The following is a 17428-nucleotide window of genomic DNA, read 5'->3' on the forward strand; positions in this document are numbered from 1 at the left end:
AAGCTAAACTCTATCTATATATATTCACACAAGGCTCTGTGAACAGTACAGCAAAAGAGAGTAGCATGGTAACTAAAAAAATAATGTAATAGTAAAAAGCATTTTTAAAATAAGTTATGAAGATCACACCACATTAACCTATGTCTACTCATTTGCAGCAATAATTAATTTTTTCTCTGATGGAAAGAGTAATTCAGTGTGAACGAGCATGTGCATGCTGGACACGGTCTAGGAGACACCTGTGGACAAAATATCTGTTCATTACAAAAACTACTCGAAGTTTTCCAACGCTACATTATTTTTCATCCCATAAAAGTATTTTGCACATCCTTTATGGAAACATAGTCCTGCTTTTGATTCCACCCTAAAGGGGCTGGAAGTGGCGATGCATGAACTAACAACTCCAGAGGCAGTGTGTAAGTATATACCAGCATGGATTGACACTGAACTAAACCAAACCAAAAATTTTGGACAGGTTCTTAATAAAGTAGTTCTGAATTTTGCATTAGGTCAGAAGATTCAATATTCCATTCTTTGTTCTTCCAAAGTGAGATCAAAACAAATGTAGAAATATCAGGCATATGTTTGAGGCAGATGTTACGTCGTTTGGTCAGTCTTAATTGTTGCTAATCTGAGTCCAGCTTGAGGGAAAATGAGCAGTAGCTATAATGTTGTTCTGCTTGCTTCAGATGAGCTTGGATTGGCTGGAAATGCAGGTTTTATGTATTCACTCTAAATACCATTGTGTTTTGATAAGTCTCACTGGTTTATATTTTCAGCCTGTTCTGCCTATGACTATTACAGTCCTGAGAGATCAAATCATGGCAGAAAGGCTACCTTTGTTGCAAGCAAGAAATCAGAACTACTGCACTGGCATCCACTGACCTTAAGAAAGCGCCATTTGATTTTAAACTGTTTTTGCTTTTGTTTTTATTTTAATACAAGATTTCTCTTGAAAGTCATTAAAAATACGGTATTTTGTGACATTCTTTTTACTTCAGCTTTTCAGCTTTTATGATGTGCTCTCAGATCATATTTCTTGACTTTTCCCCACAAGCAGAAGAGATAAAAGCGGACTTACAAAGGTTGGGATTCTCACCTAATTATGTGCCTTTAGGAGCTAAAAACACATCTGAACATTTCAAGGCTTCAAAAAAATTATGAGAGTTAGCAACATTGCTGTCAACTAAGCATCTAAGAATAAATAAGCTATATACTTAGCTGGTGCAAATCAGTGTAACAGTCTACAATGAACTAGGCTAAATTGCGACAGCTGAGAATCTGGCCTTTATTCTCTTTTTTTTTGTAAGGAAAAATAAGTGGGTGATGAAGGAAGTTTTGCACCTTTACTCACGTTGAGAAGAATTTCAACCAAGGTACCTTCATCTACCATCCTAAATAAACAGACCCAGCGACCGGGATGTGCAGCAATCGCTACACATGGTGTAGGTGATTACTACATATGCTGCCAACCCACAAAGCCTACTGCAATGCAATTCATTAAAAAAGGCAGTAAATTCACCTTGGTGCCCCTTGAATGGTGAAGGCCTTGTCGGCGTGCTGATCTCCCAGCTTCGTCATCACTTCATATAGTTTGTGACATAGCTGAGAAAACAAAACACTCGCCTGAGTTTATATGAAGCACCATAGTCGTGATTAAAAACACAGGTGATAATTCTGGTCTGATATCTGATAACGTGATAATATATAATCTGATAACTTTAAAATGGCATATAGATCCTTCCAAAAATACTCTGTGCTACATATATCAAAAGCCTAAGTGGAAATCTACCAAAATCCATAGAACCAAGCAGCAGTTCTTCAAAAACATAAGCTGGTTTTCAAAGAACAAGCTTATAAGTGTGACTGACTGCTGCCTGATCTCTGGAGAAGGAGGTCGCCTAACGTTTAAAGCAACATGGGTAGCCAACAAGATTCCTGTTTCCCCCTCAAAAACCTTACCTGAATTTATGTGGGACTACAGTCAAGTGAGTTTTCCAAATAATTTTGGTTCCTATTAGTAGGTTACTACAGATAATACACTACCATTTACCAAGGTACGTTCAAAAGATTCTCACTGAAACTGCTTGATTTGCCTAACAGTCACAGATATAACGTTGCATTGCTGACAATGGAATGCTTGACATGTTTTTCTTGTATGATTAAAGCAATGAGATGCTTAGCAATTGGACACGAAAAAAATACCAAAGGCAAGAGTATACTACAAAGAATGGAGATGTTATCAAAATAGAAAGTGAATTTAGCGCTACAACTGATAACGCACTGTAATCCAAAATTGTACGGGCTGCCCTCTCCTTAAGGGGAGTACAAAAATGGCAACTAGAAATGAATTCCAGCATAATACTACAAATCTGGATTTAGGGCAAATTCTCATATGTGCCTCTGCTAGGCTTTCACAACTGCATTCCAAGGCATTTGCTTGCTGTTACGCATATCACATAATTCATTATACATGAGATATTCATTTTTACTCACTAAAGCTATTTCCTTGTGAAACTTGGCTTCGAGGCTGGATACATTTTTGAAGGTGTTCACATAGAAGCCAACTCGTCTACGGAGGATGGCACAAAGAAAGGAAAGAGAATAAAAGATAGGGGTGGGAGTGCCACAAAGGTACGTTAATTATTTTTTTCCAGACTACAAGCAACATTCTTGACTATTATTCCCAGTAAAGCAACTAATTAGATTAAATGTCAAAATTTAATTCATGATTATTTCTGTTTGTGTTAAGAACCGCCATATTTCACACCACACAGAGTGAACCAAGTTGAGACTACTCCACAGCCGGGGGGGGGGGGCTTCAGCTTGTTTTAGAGAAAGGGAAGACTGGAAAAGGATTGGCACGAGTGCGGCACCAGCACACGGAAGGCGAGGTGCTCTGGGCACCCCATGTCCCACCAGACAGCAGGCAACCATTGACCGAAAGGAGAGAGGTACCACTCCTCGAGCACCTAGATGTTATCGCAGCATCTGGGTGACGCAGCCTCATCTGGAGGCAGCTTTAAGGTATACAGCCCAGTAGGGCCTGGGGGTGGGTGTCCCATGCTCAGCCCTCCTTGAAGAAATCGGCCCTGAAATACGTGCATATGTATGTGATAGAAAATAATTTCTGATATAGACTAGCCATCTTTGCGCATGCTGTCAAAAATCTGCTTGCTCTGTTGGGTGAGTGATTATATACCTCTTGTACACTTCGAAAGTAGAGGGTGTTTTCGTAGGTTTTGAATTATTCTTTTTCCTACTTAAAACTTTCATATGTAATTTCTCCAAAGTTTTATTAACAAAAATCATCTTTGGCATAAGAATAAGCCTGCAAAATGTCAACTCAATGGATTATTTTCTTCCTGAAGAATTGTAATAACTTTTTTTTAAAAAAAAAAGGACTCTGAAAGCAATTGCTTTCTAAATTATGCCTATTGCTCAAATTAAATTCTACCTTTCCCTGAGACTAGCCAGTGGGCAACACACATATGGAAATAAAAGGGCCCCTACTCCAAATCATTCATATGCAGTTTAACTTTGAGTAAGCCCATAAAATAAATATCTTGAAGTGCTAAGAAGCTTTCAACTGAAATAGGCAAAAACACAGCAGGAAAACCCTCTATTGATCTGAAATTTAACAGGAATTAATTTAGAAGGCAGAGGAGACAAACGATACTTCAGTGACTCACAACACATTTCCACTCCAGACTGTCATTTGTTAAAAAACATAGAACGCTAATGAGATGCTTATTTCTCTACGGCTTTTGTTCTCCCGATCGTTTTGTCTGCATTTTCTGTATAAACACAATTCATGATTAAACATCTCAAATGAATGATCTATGCTGTCAAATGCTTTTACATCGCAGACATTGTCAGTGCAGAACTATGAAATGTGTATTCTGATGTTGTTATAATATTGTTTCTCCCTTCTACTGCTTTGGTAGTACCTTATAGGAACTTGGAAACAACAACTGCCATAAAATCTTTATACCTTTATAAGGTTGATTGTTTCGATACCTTTTACAGAAAAATGACCTCTAAGTAGACCCACCGCAAATCTAGAACTGCATGCGGCTGCTCTGTACAGTTAACTTTTGACAGTGGAAACATTTGATCCTTTTTATTAACAAGTGGCTTCTTTTTTTTTTTTTTCTTGAAAGAATCAGGTATCCACCACTAAGGTGTCTGAGAAAGGTTATGGAAGCAGTGGGGTGTAGTCCACGATCTGCTGTTCTGTGCTCTGACACAATTTTTTTACCCATAAAACAGAGACTTTTTGCACCTCAGAATGAAGATATAGTAACGAATCTTAAGGGCCAAGATAAACTGAAAGAAATAAGCATAAATACACTTATAGAAAGCATAATTTTGGATCATTTGCAGGCATTTTCCCTTTTGTTATTTCATAAAGATAATGGATAGGATCTTCAAGGAGCCACCAAACCATTTTCTATCAGCTCATTGAAATCCCCTGGTTTCCTTCCCTTATTCCCCCCTTTAGGCTCTCCAGACAACATCTGCCCAGGCTTACCGTGACCACAGAGATGGCAACTCTTCTTGTAAATCAGTGTTAAACTCTTCAAACACTTTCTGTGCTTTTTGAAATTCTTCTTCTGCCTACACCAAAATGAAACAGAGTGACTTCTACGCTCACTAAGACAGCGCAAAACCTGCCAAAATTGTTTTTGTGCATTTTTTTTTTTTTGGTGGGTTTCTAACATTTTTATTAACAAAGGATGTGAGACTCAGTCCCACACCATGCAAGGCAACACAGGACTGGCTGTCCCCTCAGTCTCATCAAAAGAGAAGGTTAGGGCTCAAACGGGACTCATTCCTGAAAGAGGCTGAGTGTGCCCTCCACATGCATCAAAATACTCAGCACACATTTATGCTTAAGGATATCATTATTTCCATTTATAAGACAGGAAAAAAAAGAGAAACTTTGTGCTGTGTCCCTGAACAGAAACAAATGCCACCCGAGCTCCCTAAATCTTCTGCAAGCATCCTTCCCATCATGCTACCTTAGTAATTCTGCCTTCGTCTTTTCTTTTTGAGCTCTGCAGGGCTTCTAGATGATGCCTTGCACTGTCGTAGTCCACTAGCTTTCTGCTTCGTTTTGCAATGCGAGTCTGTGGAGGGGTAGAAATGAAAGTCAACACAAACAGTATTTTTTAAAAAGCTATTTTACTGACATTGTCATTTAATTTTCTGACATGTTTTTATTCTCCCTTATCTGCTGTTCATATGTGAATTACTGCATCATGCAGGAACACGAACATGGTAAAAGAGACACACTAATCACCTTATTTTAAATAAGGAATCCACTTACAGATGGTTTGGAATGTTGTTTTGTGGGTGTAGGGCTTACAGGCCTTAGAATTGAGCTATCAATGTTATGCAAGACTTGCCTCATTCTCCAGAATAATTGGACCTGTTAAACTCATGGTAACACCACCTTTTTCCCTTATATAGAGTGTGCAAATTTAATACATAATTAATGTATTTTTTTCCTACAGTTGGAAAAATGCTTAAAATATACTTCTCAGTATAGGTGCCCTGACACATAACTAAGATAACTGGAGTTCAATGTACAATAGGAATTCTAATTTACCTACTACAATTTCTCTAAAACTAATTAAAAGTCCTTTGATATACACTGACTTTGCAAAGCTGTATGTTATAGGTAAATTCCACATGCTGAGAGGGCATAAGCACAGTTTGATTTACAAGGGAGTTTGAGACTGAACATCAGTAATGTTGGGATTTTTATTTTTTTCTTTAGTCCCTGATGTAAATGACAAAGGGGATGACTGCATGATACCTACCCAATTATAAACCATCACAAAGAATTTCCAGCTACATCCATCGAGTGACATTCAAATATAAAAGTATCTCCCTCTCACCTGTAATGATTCTTTATCCCCACACATTTCATTTAGCAACCATCTCCCTGGACTGTACACTGGACAGGCACCTGGGAGAGGCTAGAATCTGCATAACAGTCTCTCCTGATGTTTATTACAAAATCTTTTTAAAACTAATTAAAAGACAGGAACCATGGCTTAGTTAAGAGAAAGATATTTAGATACCCAGAGGTGCATCTGGTCAACCACAAAAGGCCTGCTTTTCATGCTGAAATTTGTCTGGCATTTTAACAGCTGAAGAGCTTAATGCGTCTCCGTTGAAGTCAGTCAGAATTATCTCATAGCAAATAAAAAGGAGCAAGAAAAAACATAGAAGTTTTATCTACAAAGGCTAATTTACCTCCAAGTACTACTGCATGCAAACTATTTTTGTACGCTCAGAAAATCAGTGCAGCCTAACGTCAGGGATTTACTTAGAGAACAACATCTTTAACATTGCAGAAGAGAGTAACTTCCACCTCCCCATCCCTTTTTTATTTTTCTTTGCTTGTAATCTCATTTTCTATTCATTTTATGACTCAACAGTAATTTTAAAAATTGTCCTTTATAGGAAATCATTACTGTACTTTGATGTCAGGAAATTGTCCTAGATATGTATCCAAGGTCAATAATGACCCATCCACCAGTTTTTGATGGAAGTCTTCCCAAAGTTCATCACATTTCTGTAAAGGTAGAAAAGAGAAAAATGTGCTTAGTAGTTTAATTCCACTCCAAACCTAAAAGAAATACAAATGTAATTGGTAAAGATTAATCTTTCTGAAGTTTTAAAATGTTCTTTATAGCAATAAATCAGAGTGCACTTATAAGGTAAATGAAAAGGATTAACTTGATATTCCAAGTTTTAATTCACAACAAAAGAAGATTTAGCTTAATAACTAGTTTCTAGTTTCATTCTTTCAAATAGTAACTGCTCTGTGAAAATAAGGATATCACGGACTCAATGTCCTCCTCAGGGTTTCAGGTCCCTGAGGGTCAGCAATGCAGAATCTGAAGCTGCCCTAGTTCTTACACCTAAGTATGTTCACTGATGATGAACCTTCCGACAGACAAAAGAAGTACAACTAAAAATAGAAGAGTAAATAAAATAAAGGAAAAAATAAAGTAGGTTTCCCATCAATTACAAGGATTTGTAAGCTTAGATTTGCTTGGTCATTTTTAAAATAAAAGCTGTGAAGATCCACCCTAAGAAAGGTCTTTCCATTCCATACTGTCTGAACCATTCAGGTAAATTTGATGAAACAGACGACGCACAGACAAGAACTCTGCCTCACACTGCTAGAGAACTGGGATGCCAGATGTGAAACATACCCACATCAGAAGGTAAAATAAACAAATTCCCCCCCTCAGAAGCTTTTCCCCAGTCCCTTTTGCAGCTCTGAGGTATTCACCAAGAGACACCGCTTGGAATTTTCCAGTTTTATGAAAATGTTAATGCAGCTGATGTGACAAGGACCCCGTGGGGAACAGGGTGAGACTCCTTGCCAGAAGCAAATCCAGTTACATAGAGACACAGCGCTCAAGATCCCGGGTTCTGAATTGAACAAGTCATTAGCACGTGTTAAACATCCTGATCTCCTTTTTCTTCGCACATTTCAAAAATCACTGAACTCCCTCCTTTGATGGGAGGGAGGCTAAAGGGGGCGAAAACTGCTCTGCAGGGATGTTATCCTCACCAGCAAGTCCGGAAAGATATTCCCTAGTGTTTGTTTTGTCATGAGCTACTATAGGGCATATTATAAACGCCGTGTGATGCCAGCATTCAGTTCATTCATTTCCTACCCTAACAGAGTCCCTAATGAATTATTACAATCTACTAATCATGCTTAAAAGAAATACCTCATTCATTAACACAATATTTAATCACAGTGGTCTACGGAGCAGCACAGCATTTGATCATAGCAAGCAACTGCCAGTCTTTTGCATTTGCCTTTGTATCTTGCTGATACATATTTTAGACAAATTAAAATCATGGAGGTTTTCTGAAAGTTTATGGGCTCAAAAAACATTGCTGAAGAGTCCTTTAAGCCATTATATTTATTATATTACAGAATGAGGTCATTTAGGTGGATCCCTTTTGGAATGATCACTTATATCCTGGACTGCACAAATATATCATTCTTTTTCACTCTAGGCTGAGGGATGCATAAATCTACATTTGTGATTATATAGGGAAAAAAATCAGCGGCACAGTTTTTGTAATATTGCCCACGAGTCTTCTATTAAGAACACACATCTAACACTTATCCCTTTATCTAATAGAGATTAAGAGCCAAATTTTGGTCCTTCCGCAGACAATTGCAAATTTCCGAGTGTAAAATCTAATAGTCCGCAGATAGAAGATGAAGCGCTACAGCAAGACGCAGCAGGAGATCTTCCAGCTGTTTAACCTAAAACAATATAAATGGTACGGTATCTTAACTTATAGAGTTTGGAAGTTGGGTGCTTTTAAAATCGAAAACACGTCATGCCTGCAGCAGCAGCGAATGGTAGGGGAAGGCAGCCATAAAGAAGAAAAGTCGTCATTACACAGATTTGGAAAGACTGCTGTGTCTTCTACTTTCTTGTTCATTACCTTATCCAGGAGGTCTTACAAACTGAATGCCAGGTGCTTAAAAGCTGCAATGATAACAGTTTGCACTTTCTTGTCACCACCAGCACATTTGCTGACAGACTTCCCCTAGAATTAAGGCTGTTTAAGCAGGAAATTCAGAGCACCTCAAGTCAAATTCCTGCAGTGTCCTCTAGACAAGCCTGTTCTCTAATCACTGGCAGAAGCTAAAAAGGCTGAAATGAATAGTGCCCTGCAGCCTCATTTGCCCTCAAATTCCAGATCTTTGTCAAAGAGAGGTGAGTGTCCCACCAAATATCCTATTTAGTGCCACTGACTCAACAGCTGTTACACAGCACACAAGGATAAGCAGATTTGATATTTTTTAACATTCAATTGAATCGACTGTAAAACCGTATGTAAGATACCTTGTACAAACTTGTCAACCAGTTGCTATCAGGACCAGTTCTGATACTCACATTGGTGTTGATCTCAGTGGGAGCTTACGTCAGCTCGTTTGTAACACAGACATTGCAAATGCAGCATCTGGTCAGCAGGAGGTGCATTTCACAAGACCAATAATTTCTATGCTCAGAAAACGGGACTTAACATGCAACAAAGAATTAAGGGAAATTTCAGATGTACGTTTCTCCTCAACAGCTCAGATTAATCCATTTGCAACCAAAATACTTCTTCCTCTTTCCACACATCTTACCTCTCCAATCATTTTCACATCTTCTCGTCCGTACCAGTCTGGCTCATACACTTCATGAAGAGACTCTGTAAGCTTCTTTGAGGCATCTTGCATCCCTGTAATTAGACAGAAGGAGGAACATATAACTGCAAACAAGATACAGTTCCTAAATACCTTTACTTTGACCCACACGTACCCACTATACTATTCCCTCTGGCATGTTTAGAATATCATGTTCAAGAACTGAAATAAAACCTTTCTTTTCACCCAGGTCCCCAGGTTAACAAGAAATGTCCCTCACAGAAGGATTAAGCCATACTTATATGCAGAAAAAAAGTTTCTATCAAACTATGGATTCCATTTTCTATTCTGAACTAAACTTATCTGAACACAAATAACAACTCGGAAGGTAGTCCTGCCCACTAAAGACATGTAATACCCAATTGAAAGACTGTCCCTGAAAAAACAATCAAATAGCAACCTGCCTTTGGTTATTCTCAGCTCTTCCACCCTACGGAACAGTTGCCTCTCTTGCCTGTAATGTGTACCATGACAACCTGTGTGGGAGAGGAGGCATTTCCAGGGTGGCAAGGTGAAAACGGCAGAGATTTATGGAATTGCTGGCTATAAAAATGGACTTGGGAGAAAATCTAGAAGAGGTCTGCACTTAACAAAAGCGGTCCCCAGAATGGGGGAGGTCACACGCAGGCAGAACTTATCTCAGGATTTCTCTGTTTCCTTGTTTTCAAAGATATTTAAGTCTGGAGCTTTCACATGTAAAGCGAGAGTGGTTGAGCTTGTTACTCTTGTGCCCGCAATAATAATGACTGTGACCTAAAGGTATGTTCATAATGAAGAAAACGACTGGCAAGAGCTGAGAAAGTGTCTAGGGAAAAGAGATGCCTGAACTTGGGAAGAGTACCATAATGGACCTGGTTTTATGAAGAATGATTATCTTGTGTGCTCACCCAGTAGGTTTAGAAGTATGTGGAGCCCAGCACTTATTTACACTTGCAGCGGAATGCTGTCTATAGAGAAGGGGGCTGAGCCAAACTGCATCAACCACCTTTGGAGCTCTTGCTACCACAAGTGAAACAAGAATGGGGACTATCAATGATTATCACTCCATAACACACAGAGGAGCTAGCTTAAACATAAAGTAGCTTCAATGATAACATGAGAAAGAGCCTAAAATCTATCTTCAGTGAGATCAGTTTGATCCCAGTGAATAAAATTACTGACCTCAGTGAAGGCACTGGGGTTTGTCTTTCCATTTTGATGGAGCACCCATACATTAGATGTTAAGTGTCGTTCTGAATCCAGTGAAACCAAACTGACCTCACCTAACATGCCAAGAGTCAGTTCAGAATCAGTAATTTTAAAATGACAACTGTATTTCAACTTCTTTGGAAAATCTGAACACTCCTAATATTTTACCTATCGTTAATTTTTTTTTTTTTCTAGAAAAACACATTTTTTTTCTCCAGCCAAAGTCTGTTTGCTGCAGCACATCTGTGCTGTCTTGAAAGTATCTCTAGTATGATCTTCAGATTTAACTGCTCAGTGGCTGAATTTAGGAATAACATCAGTATTTCTGTTTTCTGCACAGAAGAGGAAGTTTCAGGAGTGGAAGAGGAGAATTCATTTGAAGCTGGAATGTCTAGAAAAGCAGACTTGACCTAGTCAGTAGTTACTCCACCATGCACTCTAAAAGACACACTTGGGACACGACAGGAAAATAAAAGCAGTAATGCACACTTTCTAATATAAAAATGGTAGTCGCTGCAATGGGTAGGATAGGAAAAAAAGATACTGATACAGCTGAAAGTAGATGGCTGTTCTCAAACCTTGGGTTCAAGGGAGAGAACGGTGTGGGAAAGGGGGAGAACAAATACAAAGGAAACCTTGGTGTTTGGATGCTACAAGCTTTCACCCTTAAATCAAAAGGTGCTGGGTCAAAACAGAATATTTGATCGCTTCAGGGATTGTCTTGGGGGTACATTTTAATGACAGAGTTCAGGTCAGAGAATTGGTATAGCACAAGAACTTAAGATGCATTTCACAGAAATTAACTTAAGATGCATTTCTTCTTTTTCTCCTCCGTGGTTAATGCTTCGGATGATGTACCACCAGCTAAGGAAAGGTTCCTGAATAAAGGGGCATTTTTTCCCTAGAATATGCCAGATTACAGTAAAATACAGATGATCTTCACATATTTTTCCAGGCGGGACGCATTTAAGATCACAGAATCACAGAATGGTAGGGGTTGGAAGGGACCTTCGGATATCATCGGGTCCAACCCTCCTGCCAAAGCAGGTTCATCTAAAAATCTTTAATGCCACTGCAAATTAACCAACTCGGGAGGCAAGGCAAAACCAGCGCAGTATCGCTGTGCTTAAGACGACTGCTTCTGTCCACTCGGGGAGAATGCACATACCAGGAAGGTTTGTGCATCCCTGCTCATGCTTGATCCTTTCTGACACCTGAACTTCTGCCCTTAAGCACGCTGTGCGCTAAACCTGCCACGTACGTTCCTGTGGCAGGCAGGCTAGCACAGCTGCTCCCTAATCCCTCCTGCAGCTTGCACTCAGCTCGATCACAGACCAGGCTTGGGTAGAGCACCTCTTCCTACGCAGACTTTCTTTTTTCAGCACTACAGGACTCAGGCATGGATCTGCTTAAGAGAGTAAGTAAAAGACACTTCATGTCCCACACTTGAGTCATATCAAAGTTGCACCAACTTTTACACTTTCTTCTGCTCTGAGAATCTGGTAATCCTCCATTCTGCCACATTCCTGTAAAAAACATCAATCAAATCCAGCTGCAGTACGAGGGAAGCGAGCATTGCAGTACTTGGCTTCTTCAGTCAGGGGCTCCAGTCTGAAATTTCCACAAGCCAAGATCATCCCTCCTACTGCATCTATCTATATTAGGTTTACTGCAATACTCCAAATGAGTGCATAGGTAAATACCAATCTTTTTGTAATTTTTGGTTTCCCATTCTTTTTCATGCCTGTGGGCATAAACTTTCAATGTCCAATGTTTGTTTGTCTTTTTTTTTTTTTTTATTTGGCTGGTTTTCTGATAGAATTATTTCTTATGCACTGATACCTTTTATGCATTATTCAGCACTAAAGTTAAGAGGATTAGTGTCTCAGCCATACACTGCAGGCTGTCTCTCTCTGCTGTTTTTAACTGCTATCACTGAGAAAGATAAATTGTTTAAAGTAAGTCATTAAAGTACTCAGAAATGCAAAATGAATTTTTACTGCTGATGTACAGTTAGAAATTTATATTTAATACCAATTGTTTAATTTAGTATCGCTACTTCTTGGTAATTGGGTCACTTATTAAATAACTACAAATACCAAAATAATTGAATCGCTCAGGAAAAATGATGCTAAATAATCCAGCTACTGAAGTCTGAAGCTCTCAGACAGAATCATCCCTCTTTCTATGGGAAAGAGCCCCTGCCCCTGGAACGCCAAGGGACTCCTCGAGGCCCCCACATGGTAGGGATCCTGGGCGTGGCGGTGCAGAGCCATTCCCATTAAGCACCCTAGAGATGGCAGAAGGTAGGAGACTCTTTGCCATCGCAATTTCAAGGTACTCAAGCTCCCATGGAGGTGGAAACTGGCCTGGGACTCCATGTGGGCCGTAGGACCCACATACTGTGGGGTTTCCTCACTCCACAGCAGCAGAATCTAGGCTGAATCATGGAGAAAATTCAATTTTCCTGATGGATTGAGGCACCTCGGTCTGGCTTTTAATATTTAATTATTTCAGTGGGGAAGAGAGCTTCATGTGTGGTTCTCCAGAGAAATGACCTATCCTGCCAGAAGGGTTGTATCTGTTACTGCTAGTTACCCATTAGAATTTCAACCAGAACAATTCAATCATTTCATAATTCATTACTAAATTTTACAGAAAGATGATGAACAGTTTTATTGCTTCTAAGAAATTACATGATTGATTTTAAGATTTGTGTGCCTAGAGGATATGTGCAGTTCTATCAGCCACAGACTGACAACTAGGCAGCTTACAGACCTCCAAAATCTCCCCTTGCCTGCCTGTAGACTGGTTATTACTTCTCACTGCATTAAGCCACCTGAAAAGTATGGTGCTTCTTTTTCATGATGCGGGATTCCTTTTTACCTCTGCCACCTTGCCACCTGCATGCAGATCCAGGTTTATATCTCCCCATCTGCACTGGTACTAGCAAAGGGCTCAGGGTAGAGAATGGGAGGCTGATTTAGGGTTTTCTTTAACAATTGGCCCATAAAACCATTCAAGTCACCTACAGCTCTCAAAAGCTTAAAAAAATAAATCATGAAGTAGAGAACCCAGATACATGTTGCCAAGGAGACTGGAAGAGACAGCAGACTGAGGCACAAGACGAGTATAGCTACAGGGAATACTATACAGTCTCGGCAGTACAAACACTACGGATGCATAGCAGACGTTAAACTATCATGCAGGTGAAATAAAACAGCACATAAAAGCCATTCACAAGTTCAACAGCTTTATGACATGGTTTCTCCAAGTCCTTGAGTAACCAGCTGTAAAGAGATGCGGCTAAGACCAAGAAGCACCTCTGAGCGAGAGAAGGACTCTGCATACAGCAAAAATTCTTTTAAGAATGTGTGATGTTAAACCTCAAACTTTCAAGTATATTAAAATGAAGGGATAGAGGGTCATAAGAAGGCTCAATTTACCATTCCTTGCTTAAACTGTGCTGGAATCTTGTATTTCCAACTTCCAATATCCAGTCACTCAAAAGTCACGCAGCAAAATGAAACTTATTACTGGAGTTCACAACGTACCAGCTTCATAAAATGCTTTTAGTTAAAGTTAGCTATCTTGCCAATTCCTGAAATCCTTTAAAATGAATGGCTTTTCCCACACCTTTAAGAGTAGAAGGATATCGAGTGCATTATTTTCCAATGATATGATTGACCTTTTTCCCCTGCAGAACAAGCCTCTGACAACAGCATTCCTCCAAGGCTCAGATGTCACAGGTGCAGAAATTCCACTTTAGTGCCTAAATACAGGGGTTCCCGTGCTTTTGTATATAGCCACCCCAAAAATCCTTTAACAATGGTAGTCCTTCAAAGAACAGCAAAGAGACTGTAGCAGTTGCTGGATCTGCTTCTGCCACCATAAATCTGGAAAGGTCTTTGTCACTGCTGAGCTAGTCAGCTTTGGGGAAGCCCCAGCCAGAGCTGTGTTTGTGGACTGGGCTGTTTTGGGCTGTCCTCCCACTCCTCAGCATGAAGGTGTGCCAACACCACAGGTGCCAACGATACCCACTGGTGGCTTGTTGGCTTTGGAGAATAACATTTTTAAGGCTCCTGTGAGCTGCTTATGACTGCATCGTTTTTAAGACACGAAAATACTGAGGCGTTAGCAAACACTTTTCATTCTCAGTAAGAAAGTCAGTCCAAATTATTCTCATATATGGACTTAGAGGTGGCAACAACAGAACGATTCTGAACAGAAAAGCACAGCTAAAAAGGCAAAACTTGCACAATGAAAAAATTCACACCAAGTTAAAAACAAAAGTTGGTGCAAATAGTCACCCACTAGATAGTAAACCAGCTAAAGGACTGTGAATGCACAGAGAGGAAAAGAAGAGAAAGAGAGAGAGAAAATGAAACATGGAGAGGAGGATTGTTGTCACCAACACGGAAATCAAATCAGCATGTAAACAGTCAGCCTACGTGAGAGAAAAGCCATCTGGCCAACAAACAGCCTCATCATGCTGCTTCTGAGTATCTCTCCAACTATGGGTGTGGGGAAGGGATAACTGAAAAATCAGAAAGTAAAATCAGCAACCAGTGGGTCCCCAGAAATTACTAATGCTGAAATTTCCTCTAAGAACAAAAGACCATGCAAATCCCTACAAGGCAAAATCCCAGAGGGGCCTGAACAGGCTTGAGAGGTGGGCCCGTGCAACCTCATGAATTTCACCTAGGCCAAGCGCAAGGTCCTGCGTGTGGGCCAGGGCAATCCTAAGCACAAATACAGGCTGGGCGGAGAATGGTTTGAGAGCAGCCCTGAGGGGAAGGACATAGGGGTGTTGGCTGATGAGATGCTCAACATGAGCTGGCAAGGTGCACTGGCAGCCCAGAGAGCCAACCATATCCTGGGCTGCATCAAAAGAAGTGTGGCCAGCAGGTCAAGGGCGGTGATTCTGCCCCTCTAATCTGCTCTCCTGAGACCCCACCTGGAGTACTACAACCAGCTTTGGAGCCCTCAACAAAAGAAGGACATGGACCTGTTGGAGTGAGTCCAGAGGAGGGCCACAAAGATGATCAGAGGGCTGGAGAACCTCTCCTATGAGGACAAGCTGAGAGCGTTGGGGTTGTTCAGCCTGGAGAAGAGAAGGCTCCAAGACCTTACAGCAGCCTTCCAGTACTTAAAAGGGGCCTACAGGAAAGATGAGGAGGGACTCTTTATCAGGGATTGGTTTTAAACTGAAAGAGGGTAGATTCAGATTAGATATTATGAAGAAGTTCTTTACTCTGAGAGTGGGGAGATGCTGGAACAGGTTGCCCAGAGACTTTGTGGATGCCCCATCCCTGGAATTGTTCAAGGCCAGGTTGGACAGGGCTTTGAGCAACGAGGAAGTTGTCCCTGCCCATGGCAGGGGGGGGAGAACTAGATGATCTTTAAGGTCCCTTCCAACTCTAACCATTCTGTGTTTCTATGAAAATATCTTTTGTCTGGTATAGGATTTTCCTTGCCCAGCCCATCCAGCAAATAGCAGACAGTCAAAGACATTAACCTACTGCTTTGCTCCCCATTTTACAATTCCCATCAAAAATAATTTTTTTTCTTGCCTGTCAAAAGCAGCTGGAGCTTTATTATGACACAGTGATTGCCAACGATATTAATATTTATTTGTAATGTCTTTCCTACTGGACTGGAGCCAGGTTAAAAATACATACATACATATATATATTTGTCACATATATATATATATATTTTTATCTCAAGACGCCATTACTGTCTCTCTGTCAGTCACCAACTCTTATTCCCTTCCCTTTAGCACCAGGCCTCCAACTCCTCCAAAGAAAGGTGTCACAAGAAAGAGAACACTCTACATATGATGCTGAGTGTGCTGGATTTACAAATGTTCAGTAGGATTTAAATAGCTGTTTACTTAATCGCTGATACTTAAGCGCTGACCAGTGAGCTTCTGCTACTTTGATTTTCAATGTAGCATCAAAAGAGATCACATTTGATTTTTAAACTTTAAAAAAAAATTGATTAAGCAGTCAGAAATACATGAGAAATCACATAATCGCAGGGAGCGTGGTTTTAGAAGGAGATCATCATCCAACTATTAATACCTGGCAATGTTACAGTTGTGGAGATCCAGAAATTTCTTACCTTGCATGGGGTATTTCATATACAAGCATTTGCAAAGATGAGTGACAAGATGTGTAGATTTTGTGGGTGCTCAAAATGCATGCAATGTCAGAATCTGGGCAGCAGTCCCGCACACAGAGGACAGCCAAGGATGCACTGTGCATGCAAGACTGTACACACCTGAGTTGACATCGAAGATGTTGGAGAATTCCTAGCAACAGGCTAAAGAGCCTGTGCCGGATCCAAAGCAGAAATGTGGACTACTAATGACAAAAGCAATATTTGTCTTTGTATACCTTACACAAGCCTACTTGTCTCAAATTTTAAAAAATGTAAAACTTAAAAATCACCTTTGATGGCTGCTAAATATGCTCTCAGTTCTCTCTGGAGCCTGGAACCCTCTGCCTGGAAAAGAAAAAAAAAAAAAAAAAAGCAAGGAAGTGAAACCACGTTTCTGTTATGTTATTGAAAACACTTTTCAGTCATATTTTACGCCTTAAAATATTCATACAGTATGTCAAACTTAACAACAAAAAGCAATTTCAGGACCTATCTGATGAACAGTGTCATATGTTGCAAGCATGCAAAGGTTCATACAGAAAAGGTAGCCTGGCCAAGATGCTATGCATAGTGTACTCTCTATGCTTAAATTTCTGGGTTTATTTTATCAGTCATCTGCACATTCCAGCCAAAGAAAGACAGGTATGTTTTACAGCCAAGGTGCGGTTGAAGTCAGCTTGGCCAACATCCTAACCTGAAGCACAAAGATGTATAACCAAGAACGGTGCACCTCCACTGGAAACCACTCAAATGAGGCCAGTCTAGACTTGCAGAAAATCCATGCCCTTCCATAGATGGCTTACAACTTTTGCAAACAGTTTTCCA

General features: G+C 40.1%; 1 protein-coding gene across 1 annotated transcript in view; it reads right to left on the reverse strand.

The window, feature by feature from the left end:
* The window catches only part of AMPH (amphiphysin), a 100212-nt gene that overhangs the window by 37345 nt on the left and 45439 nt on the right, over nt 1-17428 (reverse strand). The window contains exons 3-9 of the mRNA XM_009880924.1: nt 16894-16948; nt 9191-9285; nt 6494-6589; nt 5025-5132; nt 4535-4620; nt 2497-2572; nt 1523-1605 (exon numbers count right to left, since the gene is read on the reverse strand). Of these exons, the coding sequence (XP_009879226.1) occupies nt 1523-1605; nt 2497-2572; nt 4535-4620; nt 5025-5132; nt 6494-6589; nt 9191-9285; nt 16894-16948 (599 nt within the window). The remainder of the gene's footprint in view (nt 1-1522; nt 1606-2496; nt 2573-4534; nt 4621-5024; nt 5133-6493; nt 6590-9190; nt 9286-16893; nt 16949-17428) is intronic.

The sequence above is a fragment of the Charadrius vociferus genome, unplaced genomic scaffold (genome assembly GCF_000708025.1).
Source record: "Charadrius vociferus isolate BGI_N301 unplaced genomic scaffold, ASM70802v2 scaffold453, whole genome shotgun sequence".
Taxonomy (NCBI): Eukaryota; Metazoa; Chordata; class Aves; order Charadriiformes; family Charadriidae; genus Charadrius; species Charadrius vociferus.